Here is a 15,868-nt window from a genome sequence, read left to right on the forward strand (position 1 = left end):
GAGCGCTGGGGAAGTCACTGTCATACAGATGAGATAATGTTTAATTGTGCAGAAGAAGTGTGGGTACAGTACTGGCTGCAACGAACCTGAAGTGTTTTTTTTTTGGGGGGGGTGCTATATCAGTGCAGGGAGGCAGCTTATTAGTGCATCTCATCAGTGCCACATTTATGAGTGCCATCCAATCAATGCCAGTGCCACCTATCAGTGCCATCCATTTATGAGTGCCATCCAATCAATGCCAGTGCCACCTATCAGTGCCATTGGATGTCACTGATAGGTGGCACTGGCATTGATTGAATGGCACTCATAAATGGATGGCACTGATAGGTGGCACTGGCATTGATTGGGTGGCACTGATGAGATGCACTAATAAGCTGCCTCCCTGCACTGATGCACTAATGGGCACTGATCTGCACTGATAGGTGGCACTGGCTAGCTGCACTTTTGGGCACTGGCACCGATGAGCTGCACTGATAGGTGGCACTGGCAGTGATCACTCCTTCAATGACATGTAGTTTTCCAGTACCGTATGCTAAAAAACAGCCCCACACCATGATGTACCAGTTCTTCATAATTCTAAAGAAAATATCCTTAGTCTGTATTGTGGTTTGAAAATGGTCACATGACATTTAAAAAAAGTATCGGTATTCGGTATCGGCGACTACTTGAAAAAAAGTATCGGTACTTGTACTCGGTCCTAAAAAAGTGGTATCGGGACAACCCTAGTTTTTACCTTTTCCCAGTCTGTCCAAAAAGAAACTGGTCTGGGCTGGGCTGTTTTTTTTTTTACCCTGCTTGCTTGAGTTGGCTAGATGCTGAAGCATGGCAGTCATATATTCCTTTCTTTATGAAGCTTGATGTTTTATATCTAATAGCACCAGACCAAATATTTGAGTCATTCTGTAACATGAAGAAGATTAAAAAAGCAATAATCAACTTATGTGACAGAAGAGCTCTGACTATTTAAAATATCACAAATGCCTATGGCTTGTTTTGTTGACATTGTTTTTTTCTTTTCTTTGCAGGTTCAGTAACAGATAAGCCCTCAAGCCAGGGTAACTCAGGCAAGAAAGGTGAGTGAAGTTCTATGATGAGCTGTGAATTACTAGTCCACAGCAGATTATTTTCCATATGAATTTATTTAGATTTTTAATTAGAATGATAATCAGGGGCGGATCTACCACTAGAGATGAAAAGCCTGGAAAAAATTGGGGGAAAAAACATTTTCCCCATTTTTTTTAAGTCATTTTCTTTTCTTTTTTTTCGGAAAAATTGGAAAAAAATAAGCATGAACTATGTTTAAAATAATATATCTTTGACATGGCATTCAAACTATATGACATGAACATGAAGATCTTAATGAATGGTTTCTGGGACTTTAAGTAAATTCTTAAATTATTGCAAATTTTTAGGTGAAGACAAGCAAATTCTGGAATACAATTCAAGTAACACTGTACTTCTCAATGCGGTTCTCAATAAAGAGAAATATGCATTTTGGCCACTAGGGGAGCATGGCAGGGGAAAGGCTCCAGTTTAGTTTGCCTGTGAGATCCTACAGTTTGCTGGGATACAGTAGATAATAGTGCCTGTCCTCTCAGGCCTTAATTGACAAGTAAGAGGGTCAATTTGCCTGACAAATTAGTTTACCCTTTTAACCTTTAAATGATTCCTAATAATGTTCAACAACTTAAGTGTGCAAACATTTCCATAGTGCAATTTCTGCTGATAGTAAATATGCAATTTGCAAATATTGCGAGAAGGAATGTTATTTTCCAAATGCTATAAGGTTAACAAAACCCATCCTTGCGTGCCATATATGCCCTAAAGACATTAAAAACTACTTTATGGAATGAAATGATGAGGACCATTATGAAAGTTTGAGTAGCTTTTCCCTCCAAAGTTCTCATTCCAGAAACATTCTTTCTGCTGCTTCTGGATCATCACAAAGTGTTTCTTCAAAAGCAGCATCTTCAAGTAAGGAAACCACCGCCTCCCAAAAATACACAATCCATTCATTTATAGATAAAATTACACATGAAAATCAGGAGAACATTGATCAAGCTCTTGCAAGAGCAATTAATGCTTCTGGATCAGCATTGTCAATAACTGAATATGCATATTGGTAGGAAGACTTTAAATTATTGTGATCGAAAGCGTGGGGGAGGGGGGGAGGGGGGTTATCTGTTCTCATCTGTTCTCATGTATAGTTGAAGTGTTTTTTAACATATAGTCCTTGTTATTCCATTTGTAGTTTTTTTTTTAAACGCAAGTTCAGTTTAGATACTGAATAAGCTGCACATTTATTTCAAGCATATTACTTTCATATACACTGCATATCACAGTCCCAGTGTAACAAAATTACATTTAATTTATACAACCACTGCACGCTGACATTTAAAAAAATTGAGAACATTTCCTTTTTTTCCGAAAAAAAAATGAAAAAAATGTTTTTTTTCCAATGTCTTCAAAATGTCCTGGAAATCTCTATCTTCCACCATAGCTTTATGTATGTCTATCATGGGGCCCCACAGTACAGGAAGCTCAGTTCAGCCTGATTTAATAAACATTTTTCTGGGCAGCATAAAACAGTATATAAGTGTGGGCACTCTACTATTAAAATATTTGGTATGGCATGATGCAAGGGATTGCCTTATGCCGCATACACAGGATCGGAATTTCGGATGGAAAAAAGTCAGATGGACTTTTTCCATCGTTTTTTCGATCGTGTGTAGCCCCATCAGAGCCTTTTCATCGGAAATTCCGATGAATTCCATCGGAGTTTAGATATAGAACATGTTCTATTTTTTTTCTGATGGAATTTCGATGTGATTTGGTCGGGCAAAAGCCTGATCGTGTGTACGCAGCATTAGAGTTTATTTCACAATAGTGGGCTTGCCTTTAAAATTACATTTGGAAAGCCAGGGCCTTTCTAATGAATTTTCTAGATTTGTCTTTACTACTTCAATATTTACTTTTCCTAAACAGCTGAACTCACAACTCCGTTATTATATAGATTGATATAATTCCCAGAGAGTTGCTATACTGGTAGATCTTTTGCTCTCAGAACTTGATAACTAAATTTACATATTGCTGTAAAATGTAACCTAAAAGGCCCACTATAGAAAAAAATGTACTCTGTTATCTGTATGTGGTTAATACTTGTAATAATAGTATTCAGTATATGAATACCTTTTTTTTTATTTCACAGACCTTTATTTATATTTTTTGTCTACACGTACATGCAGACCAAGTTGTCCAGCAAAAGTAACAGTCACAGGGTTTGAGACAAGCCTCATAACACTTCCGGGGGTTCTTACAACAGTCAGCTTTTAGTTATACGGTTTAAAACTTTTTTTTTAATAAAAAAAGTGTTAGCTAGAGTTGGGCTTTAATTTGTTTGTTGCCTAATTAACCTCTCAATTATTGAGGCCCTAAAATGTCAGGTTGCTACAAATACCTCCTAAATTACCCTTTTTGGAAAGTAGACAATGCAAGGTATTTAGTAAGAGGCATGGTGAGTTTTTTTAAAGTTGTATTTATTTGTCACAATTTTATGGAGAATTAAAAAATTAAATAAAGATTGTTTTTACATTTTTTGTTTACATACTGGCAATGTGGTCTCATTATATGACTGGTGTGGTGGTGATCAAGAACATTGACTGGTGACAGTATTGAGAGTATGTAAAAAAAAAAAATAACAAAAAATTTAACATTTTTTTTTTAATTCTTTTAACTTTTCTTCTTTTTTTTTTTAACATTTTATTTTTACATACTGTGACCAGAGCAGTGCATTGTTACCAGAGCAACACTGTACTACTCTGGGAAAGTTATCAATATTTTGTATAATTGCTTATATCAGTGATGATTTTGGTGTGATCCAGTGCGATTTCACCCCATTCAAGTGAATAGGCTGAATTGCTGCACCTGGATCAAATTTGCACAGGAATGCACAGCATGTTCCTGTGAAGTTATTGGTGTGAACTGGCCGTAACGCCACAGGTACATCTAAGATTACCATGTTCACAAAGTGATGTCCTGCTACACATTTTCACTGCGTTTTCACTTTGTTAAAGTCCATCTCAGAGGAAAGGAAAAATGCTTCCTTGCACTAGGGTTGCCCCCATGCAGGTTTAGGTCATGGGGGCTGCAAAAAGCAGATTTTCTTATCTGAGCCCCCGTTCCACAGCAGCCAGTGCTCCCATCTTCTCCCCTGCACTCTGGCTATGGCTGACTGTCCCTTGGCATCCTTATATCCAGTCCAGGGCTTTGGGCTATTGGGTAGAAGATACACAGTCAATGTACTCAGGGCCAGCCTTATAGAGGAGTAGAAGCAGTCTGCAAACATGCAAAAAAAAAGAAGATACAGGCACCTCTAAGTGTAGATTGCAAAACATTTAATAATAGAGCAAAGGAATACAACTCACATGGAGGACATAAATGATACGCATATGTAGTAATCCGGTAGAAGGGAGCTGTCCTGGCCAGCAGGATGCTGGTAATATTGTGGGACATTGAGAGTGAGGATTGGAACTCATGTTGGAACACAGTATCATCCGTGTTAACATCACTGGCATGCTTATGACATGTTTCTGAGCATGCGCACTAGAGGAAATACACTGAGAGCGTGATCCTTTCTCCTTTCAGAGCTTGAGAAAGGAGTGCGCGCTGAGTGTATTTCCCCTAGTGTTCCAGCCTAAGTTTCAGCTTGCCTTCCAGCCCTCGCCATCTTACCAGCATCCTGCCGACCAGGACAGCTCCACGAGTGGCGTGACACGGCTCTCAGCGCTGACCAGTGCAGTTCCCTTCCACCGGAAGATTACATATGCCTATCATTTATGTCCTCCGTGTGAGTTTTATTCCTTTGCTCTATTATTAAATGTTTTACAGTCTACACTCAGGCCTCGTACACACGACCGAGTTTCTCTGCAAAAACCAGCAAGAAACTTGCTGGGAAACCGGTCGTGTGTACATTTACGTCGAGGAAACTGTCGAGAAACTCGACGAGCCAAAAAGAGAGCATGTTCTCTATTTCCTTGACGGGAATGGAGAAAAGTGGCTTGTCGAGTTTCTCGACAGCCTAACAAGGAACTCGACGAGGAAAACTATGTGTTTCGCCCGTTGAGTTCCTCGGTCGTGTGTACGAGGCTTCAGAGGCACCTGTAAGCATTTAATCCTTCCTGTTGTGGGGGCAGCCCCACTGCAAGGGAGCATTTTTGCTTTCACTGGAGTTCAGTTTTAAAGGAGGTGGAAAAAATAACAGATCTACTGGTAGGTTCAACATGTAATAAAACATGCCAGTGATAGACTGCAATATAGTTATACATTTTTTCAGGGCTTTTTTTCTGGCAAATCGAGTGGGAGCAAAGCACTCTCTCTTGGTCTGTCTGTAGCATAGCAGGGCAGTCGCGCAGTAAGCATAATGCGATATATAGCTCAGTTCCGGCTGCAGCTTGAGAGAGTGGAAGGCGCAGTGATATCATTTGCACTCCGGTCCACCTCTCCCTGCAGACCAGAAACTCATTTTGTTGCCAGTCTGCTCAGCTGTGTGGAAGAGATGCAGTTTTATTATGCAGATAGCTTGTCCTGGAAGCATGTTTTTAGACATATTCTGGTAAATTGAATTGCCAGTGCTGCTGAATGGGGCTGTGTGTGCACTGTCTAGTAATGCTGCTTGGATGTGGACCTGTACTGTAACTGTCTCTTTGCTAGATTGGGCTGTCTCATTACTGAATAGGACCATCTCTTTTCTGGATGTTTGGGGATGTCTTTTTGCTGGTTTGGGCTGTCTCTTGTTGGATTGGGCTGTCTCTTGTTGGATTGGGCTGTCTCTTTGATAGATTGGGTTGTCTCTCTTGTGGGATTGTGCTGTCTCTTTTTAATGGACTGGGTTCTCTATTGTTGGATTGGGCTGTCTCTTTGCTAGATTGGTCTGTCTCTTTGCTGGATGGGGCCATCTCTATGCTGAATATTTGGAATGCCTTTGCTGGATTGGGCTGTCTCTTTGCTAGTTTGGGCTGTGTCTTTGCTGGATGGGGCCATCTCTTTGCTGGATATCTGGGTATGTCTTTGCTGGATTTGGCTGTCTTCTTGCTGAATATTTTATACCGTCTCTTTGCTGGATTAGGCTCTTTTTGCTGGATTGGGCCATATTTTTGCTGAAGTTTAGAGGATGTCTCGTTTCTGAATATTTGGGGATGGTCTCTTTGCTGAATATGGGAATGTCTCTTTGCTGGATTGGGATGTCTATTTGCTGGATATTTAGGAATGTCTCCCTGCTGGATTGGGCCATCTCTTTTCTCAAGAATTTGGGATGTCTTTTTGCTGATTATGAGGATGTCTCTTTGCCAGATTGGGCTGCTTCTTTGCTAAATATTTAGGGATGTCTCTTTGCTGGATTGGGCCATATTTTTGCTGAATATTTTGGCATGTCTCTTTGTTGAATATTGAGATGTCTCTTTACTGTATTGGGCTGTCTTTGCTAGATTGGGCCATCTTTTTGTTGAATATTTGGGGCCGTCTTTTTGCTGAATATTTGGGGGTGGCTCTTTGCTGTATTGGGTTGTCTCTTTGCTGAATATATATGAGGCTGTCTTTTTGCTGGATTGGGCTGGCTCTCAAAAGCTTTCTGTGATTGGATAGGGTAGAGGAGGAGCGGGCAGAGTGGCTGCTGTGTAGGAGATCTATATCACTTTTCTCAGAGTGCCGGAGTATAGCAAAAGCTATACTGTCATCAGTCAGTGAACCAATACATTGTAAATAGAGAGAGATCCAGGTGATGGCATCCAACTCTTTGCACTTAAATCCCTGCTTGTCAGCACAATTTAAAGGCTTATTTTTTTCTGGAGTTCTGTTCAAGTAATACACTTTTATTGGCTAACTTAATTTATTAAAGATGCAAGCTCAACATTTCTAATTAGGGTTGATTTTTAAAAAAATGTTGTTCCTGGCTACTAAAATGGAAGGAATTGGTCAGAGCAAGAGCTTATAGGAGTTTCTCCAATCGGCAGTTTTGAAATCTTAAACTTCAGGTTACAGATGGTGGATGGGCAAGGTGCAGAGTAGAGTTCAGACATTCATTAGGATACTGAGTTCAAATTCCACCCCATTGATATATTTTAGCCTCAGACGTCAATGTAAAGCAACTATATTTAATGAGGAACACATGGAAACAAGTACTTGTATACCAAAGAATGTTTTAAAGCCTTACAGGGTCCTTACAGTTGTTTTACAGCTTTTTCATTTTGATTGGAGTGTCTCTTTAATCGGTACCTTGCCATGTGGACATGTTAGGACACTCTGAGCAAACAACACATTAAAACTGTAAAGTGAACAGAATTTTACCAGCTTAGTTCTCTTCCAACACAAACCTTAACATTACATTTCCGTCTGTTAACAACCCTCAGTAAACACAGGAAATAAAAATCCATTTTTGGAAAATCAATAAACAAAGACAGACTGCAAATAGCTGTGCTTGTTTAACATAAAATACTGTGGCTCGTGTAATGAATATCTATATCTACAGTACAGACCAAAAGTTTGGACACACCTTCTCATTCAAAGAGTTTTCCTTATTTTCATGACTATGAAAATTGTAGATTCACACTGAAGGCATCAAAACTATGAATTAACACATGTGAAATTATACATAAAAAAGTGTGAAACAACTGAAAATATATTTCATATTCTAGGTTCTTCAAAGTAGCCACCTTTTGCAGCAGACACATCTCTAGAACTGTTAAGAGGAGACTGTGTGAATCAGGCCTTCATGGTAGAACATCTGCTAGGAAACCACTGCTAATGAAAGGCAACAAGCAGAAGAGACTTGTTTGGGCTAAATAACACAAGGAATGGACATTAGACCAGTGGAAATCTGTGCTTTGGTCTGATGAGTCCAAACTTGAGATCTTTGGTTCCAACCCCCGTGTCTTTGTGCGACGAAGAAAAGGTGAACGGATGGACTCTAGGTGCCTGGTTCCCACCGTCAAGCATGGAGGAGGAGGTGTGATGGTGTAGGGGTGCTGGTGACACTGTTGGGGATTTATTCAAAATTGAAGGCATACTGAACCAGCATGGCTACCACAGCATCTTGCAGCGGCATGCTATTCCATCCGGTTTGCGTTTAGTTGGACCATCATTTATTTTTCAACAGGACAATGACCCCAAACACACCTCCAGGCTGTGTAAGGGCTATTTGACCAAGAAGGAGAGTGATGGGGTGCTGTGCCAGGTGACTACCTCTTGAAGCTCATCAAGAGAATGCCAAGAGTGTGCCAAGCAGTAATCAAAGCAAAAGGTGGCTACTTTGAAGAACCTGGAATTTGAAATATATTTTCAGTTGTTTCACACGTTTTTGTTATGTATAATTCCACATGTTTTTATTCATAGTTTTGATGCCTTCAGTGTGAATCTACAATTTTCATAGTCATGAAAATAAAGAAAACTCTTTGAATGAGAAGGTGTGTCCAAATTTTTGGTCTGTACTGAATATCTAATTCCAAGGTGGGACACCAGTGCCGTAAAGCTGATTTCCTTACACAGGATTACATCTGATTTTGGCACTCCTTTTCTCCACCAGATATATATATCTGGTGGATATTTCGGACATCACATGTCCTTCATCAAGCTGCATGTATAATACTAACTGTTTTGATATATATATATATATATATATATATATATATATATAGATAGATAGATAGATAGATAGATAGATAGATAGATAGATAGATAGATAGATAGATAGATTGATTGATAGATGGATAATATCTTTACAAATAGTACATTTACAGTAAATTTAAAAGATGAATTACATATTATTTACTCCCCATGTTAAAAACAGTAGAAGAATCCCTTCTTTAATATTGTTTACATTACTTGGTTGAATATAACAGGGTAGATTTAGACATATTGCTGCCCTAGGTGACCTGGTGGTGGTGAAAAACTAATATTAGAATGTACAATTGGTTTCACAGCTTTACAGACCAACATACCAGAAGTCGTAGAGACAGCTTCTTGTTGTAATCTGAAATGAAACTTGTGATTCCCCTCAACAGTATTAAATTTTTTTAGGCTTGTTGCTACCCCTCTACCTTTCTTTCCAATGTGAGGCTACTCTTGGTCCAGCAGAACAAGTGAGATTTTCAAGGACATAAAACAGAGAAGAAATCTCTGACTTATCTAAAGACTCTTGGAGTCTTTGGATAAGTTATTAGCGGAGTGTTCAACCCACCAAAAATCTCCCATAACTCAAATATCTATTTTGGTTAGACCAACATTTTAAATGTTACCTATATTAAGAAAATAGACTGAATTTGTTGCTCTCTTCACCAAAAATATAGGCTGAGAGCTGGTGCTCTGGCTGGAGAGTCTCTGCACTCACATAACAAACTTGTAGTAAACTTAAGCCGCTCATTTGGTGTCATCCATTAAAACGTGCATCCTTATTGGCTGTAAAACACAACCATATTAGACCAACGCATTTCTGCTGTAACAGCCTTCCTCATATGAAGGCTATAAGAAAGGCTGATACATCCAAAAGCCATTAGCCTGAAACGGTTGTGTTTTGCATTACTATGGATGACACTGAGTGGTCGTCTTAAGTTTACAAAAAATATATATTACCTGGTTTTTATTCTGATCTAGGGGCTTCAGTGCTTTTAGAGTCGTTGACCCGTGTGAAGTAGGAAATGTAGAAGCTATGCTGTTCTGCATGCTTGCTTTAGATACGATCAGCATTGCAGGTGTTAAATTATCAGGAGAGCCAGGTAACTTGTATTTTTAGAAGGAGGTCCACTATTCGCATTTTCCATATTTTTCTCAATACCGGTTACTTTTATATACAGTTCTATTAAAAATAGGTCATAAAACAAATGAAGATAAAGTAACTAGGAGAGAGCAATGTATTTATGTTACTAGCTACAACTTAGCAGCCTTCAAGGTGTATACTGGAATAATAACTCTTTCTTTATGATCTGCCTAATCCTGTGGCGTCTAATTTTAGAATACCCCCTTAGCTTTGTATACTTTTGTACAGTGCTTGCCAGGTTTCAGTGCCAAGTCTAAGACCTCATCATTTACTTCATAGTTTAAATAGTGTGAAAACTCTGGAGGTGTTCCTGTTTTGGGGAAAAAATGACAGGCCATGATTAATCATACCGAATCAGCGTGATGGACAATCCTAATAACAGCTGTGTCATACTGAGACTTTTGACCTGCTGCTGATTTGTGGAACGTGCAGTTATTTATTGCTAAGAGGATTTCAAGGGAGAAAGGCTATGCTAATAAATTAAATTTCATCGTTATGATTGTATGATTTATTACTCGTGTAGTTTCTAAGCCTGAAGACTAGCATGCTCGTGTTTAGGTTTCAGACTTACTGTTTAAAAGTTATATAAGGTAAAATATTGTAAGAGTTTTTCATTTGGGTAGTCATTTTTAACTCAGTGGTGCCCAAATCATGGTTCTCTTGGTCTACTTCTCTCACGTAAGAAGTGTAAGAGTTTTTATGGTACCTGACAAGGAACTTTAAGTATGAAGACACTGGTGACAAATAATAATAATATCCCTCAAACGTATCTGCATGATATCTCCACCAGCAGCACAACTTGTATCATCTTCAGCAGTAAATCATTTTTCTCTTCCCAGAAGTGTATCCCTTTTGTCTTCAGCGACCGATCTCCCCTTGTCCCAGTGATATATCTCCCCCTGTCCCCAGCAGCATATCTTCACCTGCACCCAGATACTTTTCTATCCCCCCTTCCACCAGCAGTTCACTTCCTCCTGTACAAAGTAAATTCCCACTGTCTCCAACAGCATATCTTCTGCTATACCAGCAGTATCTCTCCCCCATTAGTATATCTCCTCTATCCCCAGCAATATATCTCCCCTTTCCCAAGCATAACATCTCCCTTTATATATGTGCAAAATGAATAAAGATAGGCACTAGCCCTACAAATATATAAGCGCCCAAAACAAAACTTGAAACAAATGAATCAAATAATATCCACAATTAAATCAAATACATACATTGAACTTAACATATATATATACAGTATATTCATAGGCCCGGATTCACAAAACACTTACGCCGACGTATCTCGAGATACGCCGCGTAAGTGTAAGTATGCGCCGTCGTATCTATGCGCCGTGCCCATAAACTGAGATACGCCTGAAAATAGGCTTCATCCGACCGACGTAACTTTCCTACGCCGGCGTATCGTGGGAGCATATTTACGTTGGGCGCATTTGCCGCTCACATTGATTTTCTATGCACATATGCAAATGAGGGAAATATCTCATTTAATCTCCCCTTGTCCACAACAATATATCTCCCTTTGTTCACAACAATATATTTCCCCCTGTCCCCAGCAACATATCTTCTCTAATCCCCAGCAGAATATCTCTCCCTGTCCATATAAGCACAACCCACCTATCCTCAGGAGCATATCCCCTATCACCTTGGTATATCTTCCCCTTTTCCACAGTAGTATATTTCTTCTTGTCTATAGAATACATTTATACCATCTCCAATGGCATATCTTCAACTATACCACGAGTATTTCTTACTTTGTCCCCCACTGTATACCTTCCACTGTATGAGCAAATTATCTCCCATTCTCCAAAGCACTTCATTCTCTGTTCCTAGCATTACATTAGTCTTTTGACTCCGGTGCAATTATTGGATATAAACAGACTGCACAAGAGATTGCTGTAAATGTTATATATTTAATTTTGTCTATTTGTTTGGGTACTTTTGTGCACACACTTGTCATTTTTTATTTTTTTTTATCGTAATTCACAAAAAATAAAATATAATTTTTTTTTGATGATTTTGCGCTCATCGGTTAAATACATTTTTCAGGCAAAATAAAAATATAGGCCCGGATTCACATACATCGGCGCATATTTATGCGGGCGTAGCGTATCTAATATACGCTACGCCGACGCAGCGCACAGAGGCAGGCACTGGTTTCACAAAGCACTTGCTCCCACTCGCTCTTAAAGATATGCTGGGTTTCCTCGGCGTAAGTCAGCGTAGGTGGAAGTGGGCGTGAGCCATGCTAATGAGGCGTGACCCCATGCAAATGATGGGCCAAGCGCCATAGAAGTACTTAAAACAAACGGCGCATGCGCCGTCCCGTGGACGCATCCCAGTGCGCATGCTCAGAATCACGTCGGAACTACTCCCTAAGATACGACGGATCACTGCCTACGACGTGAACGTAACCTACGCCCAGCCCTATTCACGTACTACGTAAACGACGTAAAATACGACGGCTGTGTTCCCTGGTCCATACCTTAGCACGAGTTGTGCCTCATATATGGGGAATAACTTTACGCCGAACGTACGACTTACGCAAACCGCGTATATTATGTGACGGGCGCAAGTACGTTCGTGAATCGGCGTATCTCCCTCATTTGCATATGTGCATAGAAAATCAATGGGAGCGGCAAATGCGCTCAGCGTATATATGCTCCTACGATACTGACGGCGTAGGCAAGTTACGTCGGTCGTAGGAAGCCTATTTTTAAGCGTATCTCAGATTGTGGGCACGGCGCACAGATACGACGGCGCATAGTTACACTTACGCGGCGTCTCTCGAGATACACCGGTGTAAGTGCTTTGTGAATCCGGGCCAAAGACTTTTCATCCGTTTCCCCCCCAAAAAAAACAATGGATGGTGTTTTTGGCACTAATATTTGGGTTAATTTCAGTTTCATTGTAAAGTAGGTTTTATCTGGTTTTGGTTGCACAGCCATTGAGTTCTCCTGTATGAGGAATGGATGGAATGTGATTAGATATGTCTTATGTAAGTCCATGGAAGACAAAGTTTAAAGGGTGCAATGTATTTTCAGAATTCCATACATTTCATTGATGTCCAGGGTATACTCCCAGTTTGCACCTGGGGGTTCCACCAATATTTTAAATTCCCCCAAAATAAGACCTTCAGTGACATTGCCTGGCTGTTCTTTTCCATTTACAAGAACAAGAATACTCTGGCATTATAGACATCCATATTAATAGCTGGTTGGACTGTTCTTTCACATCTGACCATCATTTAATATACACAGATGGCTTAGGTTTTCTATGGAACAGGCAAACACAATTTATAAACCCTTGCAGAAAGTGATTTATATATATATATATATATATATATATATATATATATATATATATATATATTTTGCACCTGCAGTGTTATGGTATGCTTCAGGACTTTTACACAGGTCGCTATGTGGCCAACGGCAGTAACATACTTGGGGGGAAATTGTGTTGATCGTCTTAATCTCACGCATATACCTATTATTATCTCTTTTTCTAAATCAGAGTGAAAGATATTTTGTGCATTTTATGGTGCCTTAAGGGTAGTAGTTTCTGTGAATTATACACATTTACGTTACAGTCTTGTTACAACATATTTAAAGTGAACATAAAAATATTGTATATGAGCAAATAAGTTGCAATGTCCAATACTGACTGTGAATACTGAATAGTTCACAGTGCAGTAAGTTTCAGTGATGGCCGCAGTAATTTATTATTGAACAGGTAAATGGTCAAGGAGTGCTAAGAGCACAGTTACACTGGCTGTGGAAATGTTCAGCAGAATAGCATTTAGAAGGAACATTGTTTGAAACAGGATTTGAAATAACGGGCGATGTAGGTGTGTGTGGGCACTTCTCATATCTTTCCTCGCAGCTAACAAAAAAAATGCACGGTCATACAGGGTTGCATCAGACATGAGCCTTGATTGCACCCCTGTTCTTTAAGTGCTGATGTGTGCCCATATACATGAGATTACAGTTGCCTGAGATTGGCATTTTTAGGATGTGCCAGGCACCCACAGTAAACAAATCTTGGGGTAAATCGATATATACTATTATTTCCCCCCTTGATATGTCAGCTTAGATGTGTCTGACGGTGTCTCATTTTCTCCTCTCACAACACCTCCCCCTCCCCTTCCCGTAAGCATCACTGATCTGAGCATGCATGTTCATAGACATTTTCATTAAAGATAATCATAACAATCTGGTCATACAATCTGATTGTACCATCTTCTTTAGATCTTCCATCAACTATATAGTGTAAGGGCCTGTCTGATTGGGAACAAATGTAATGGACTGTTTAGGCTTGTTTTTATATTACATTGATTTGGTAAATCTAATACTTTGTAGTGTTTATGGTCAGACTAAGAAACAACCCAGAGGGCTAACAGATTGTACCGCAAATCTTAGCATCCTGGGTGTAGCTCCACTAAAGGTAGAAGCCCAAATTGGGGGCATTCCTGTGGGGAAGGTATAGGCAGCACTCAAGCAAATGCCCCCTCTAAATTCTGCAGCCTTTCATGCCATGTAGCCTGTGCCTCCTCCGCTCTGTTCCTACGGATAAAAGCCCAAGACCACAACCTCCCACAGTAGTCCCCTGTTTCATTCTGCATTTAAAAGACTGAGCCTGCCACTTCCCACACCCACTACAGTGGTAGCTGGTGGCTTATGTTGTGTGAATGACAGCAGTTGGGGTGCAGCATCAGTCATTAACAAACCGGACAACAGCACTTGCCAGTTGCTACTACACTAGTCAATTTCGGACAAATGTGGTAGCTGCCGACAAGTCCCGTTGTCAGCTGGATTTATATATGTTCCAGGTAGTGATACATAATTTACTAAAGCTATTGGGTCAAAAATGCTGCTAGATTTTTTTTTTTTTTAAAGTTAGGTCAGCAACGGCGGCCAGTACATGTGTGGGGAGGTGCAGCATAGTGCGGTGGCTGTAAACACTCAGAGTCCAGTTGAAGAAACAGAACTGTATTGAAGTTCAGTAAAGCACAACTCCCTCTGCAATGCCGCTGTGGTTGAGTGCTACTTACAGTGGAGAAAGTAAACTGCACCTGCCTACACTTTTCTTTTAAAGTGGATATAAACCCAAAAATGTTTTATTTTTTAATTAGGGCTTGCACCTTGTACAGTATAGGATTTCATGTCATCTGTTCCCAGTCTTGCCAAGAAGAGTTAATCCAACCCCTTGCTGTGAGTGACAAGTGATTTACATATCTCATGCACAAGTGTGAGAGAAACATTTGCCTGAGAAATGTATGTTATCTTCCTGGAAAGTCGCTTCAGTTAAGACAGTGATCCGACTTCTGAGGCGACTTCCATTGAAATCAATGGGTACAAATCGCCTACAAGTCGGATTGAAGTAGTACAGGAACCTTTTCTGAAGTCGGATCGCCTTGAGTCGTGTGTATTAAGACCGCTCCCATTCACTTCCATTGTTTTTCTCTACAGCGCGACTTGGGACGACTTGAGGCGACATGAAGTCGGATTGCAAGTCGCCCCAGTGTGAACCGGCTCTTACGCTTCATACACACCATCAGATTTTCTTCAGATTTACCAAAACCATGTAGTGCAAGGGCCTGCCTGATTGCATACAAATTGAAACTCTTAGGCCTCGTACACACGACCGAACATGTCTGCTGAAACTGGTCCGCGGACCAGTTTCCGCAGACATGTCCGACCGTGTGTAGGGCCTAGCGGACCGGATTCCTGGCCGAGCGGACAGGTTTCCAGCGGACAAAAGTTTCTTAGCATGCTAAGAAACTTGTCCGCTGGAAGCCTGTCCGTCGGACATGTCCGATGGTCAGTACGACTCATCGGACATGTCCGCTGTCCCGAGAACCCACGTATGGCGTCGAAGTGATTCGACGCATGCGTGGAAGCATTGAACTTCCAGGTTCGCGCACGTCGCCGCGTCATCGTCGCCGTGTACACACATCAGACCAAATTCTGCCAGCAGACATGTCCGATGAAGACGGTCCGCGGACCGTTTTCATCGGACATGTCGGGTCGTGTGTACGAGGCCTTAAAGGGTCAC

At 40.4% G+C, this 15,868-nt stretch overlaps 1 protein-coding gene across 11 annotated transcripts in view; it reads left to right on the top strand.

Annotated features, from left to right (window-relative positions):
• The window catches only part of SMOC1 (SPARC related modular calcium binding 1), a 276,577-nt gene that overhangs the window by 169,475 nt on the left and 91,234 nt on the right, over window positions 1-15,868 (top strand). For all 11 annotated transcript variants that reach the window (XM_040332423.1, XM_040332421.1, XM_040332422.1 and 8 more), the window contains exon 5: window positions 1,026-1,073. In XM_040332423.1, coding sequence (XP_040188357.1) covers window positions 1,026-1,073 — 48 coding nt within the window. The remainder of the gene's footprint in view (window positions 1-1,025; window positions 1,074-15,868) is intronic.

The sequence above is a fragment of the Rana temporaria genome, chromosome 13 (assembly GCF_905171775.1).
Source record: "Rana temporaria chromosome 13, aRanTem1.1, whole genome shotgun sequence".
In the NCBI taxonomy this organism is placed as follows: Eukaryota; Metazoa; Chordata; class Amphibia; order Anura; family Ranidae; genus Rana; species Rana temporaria.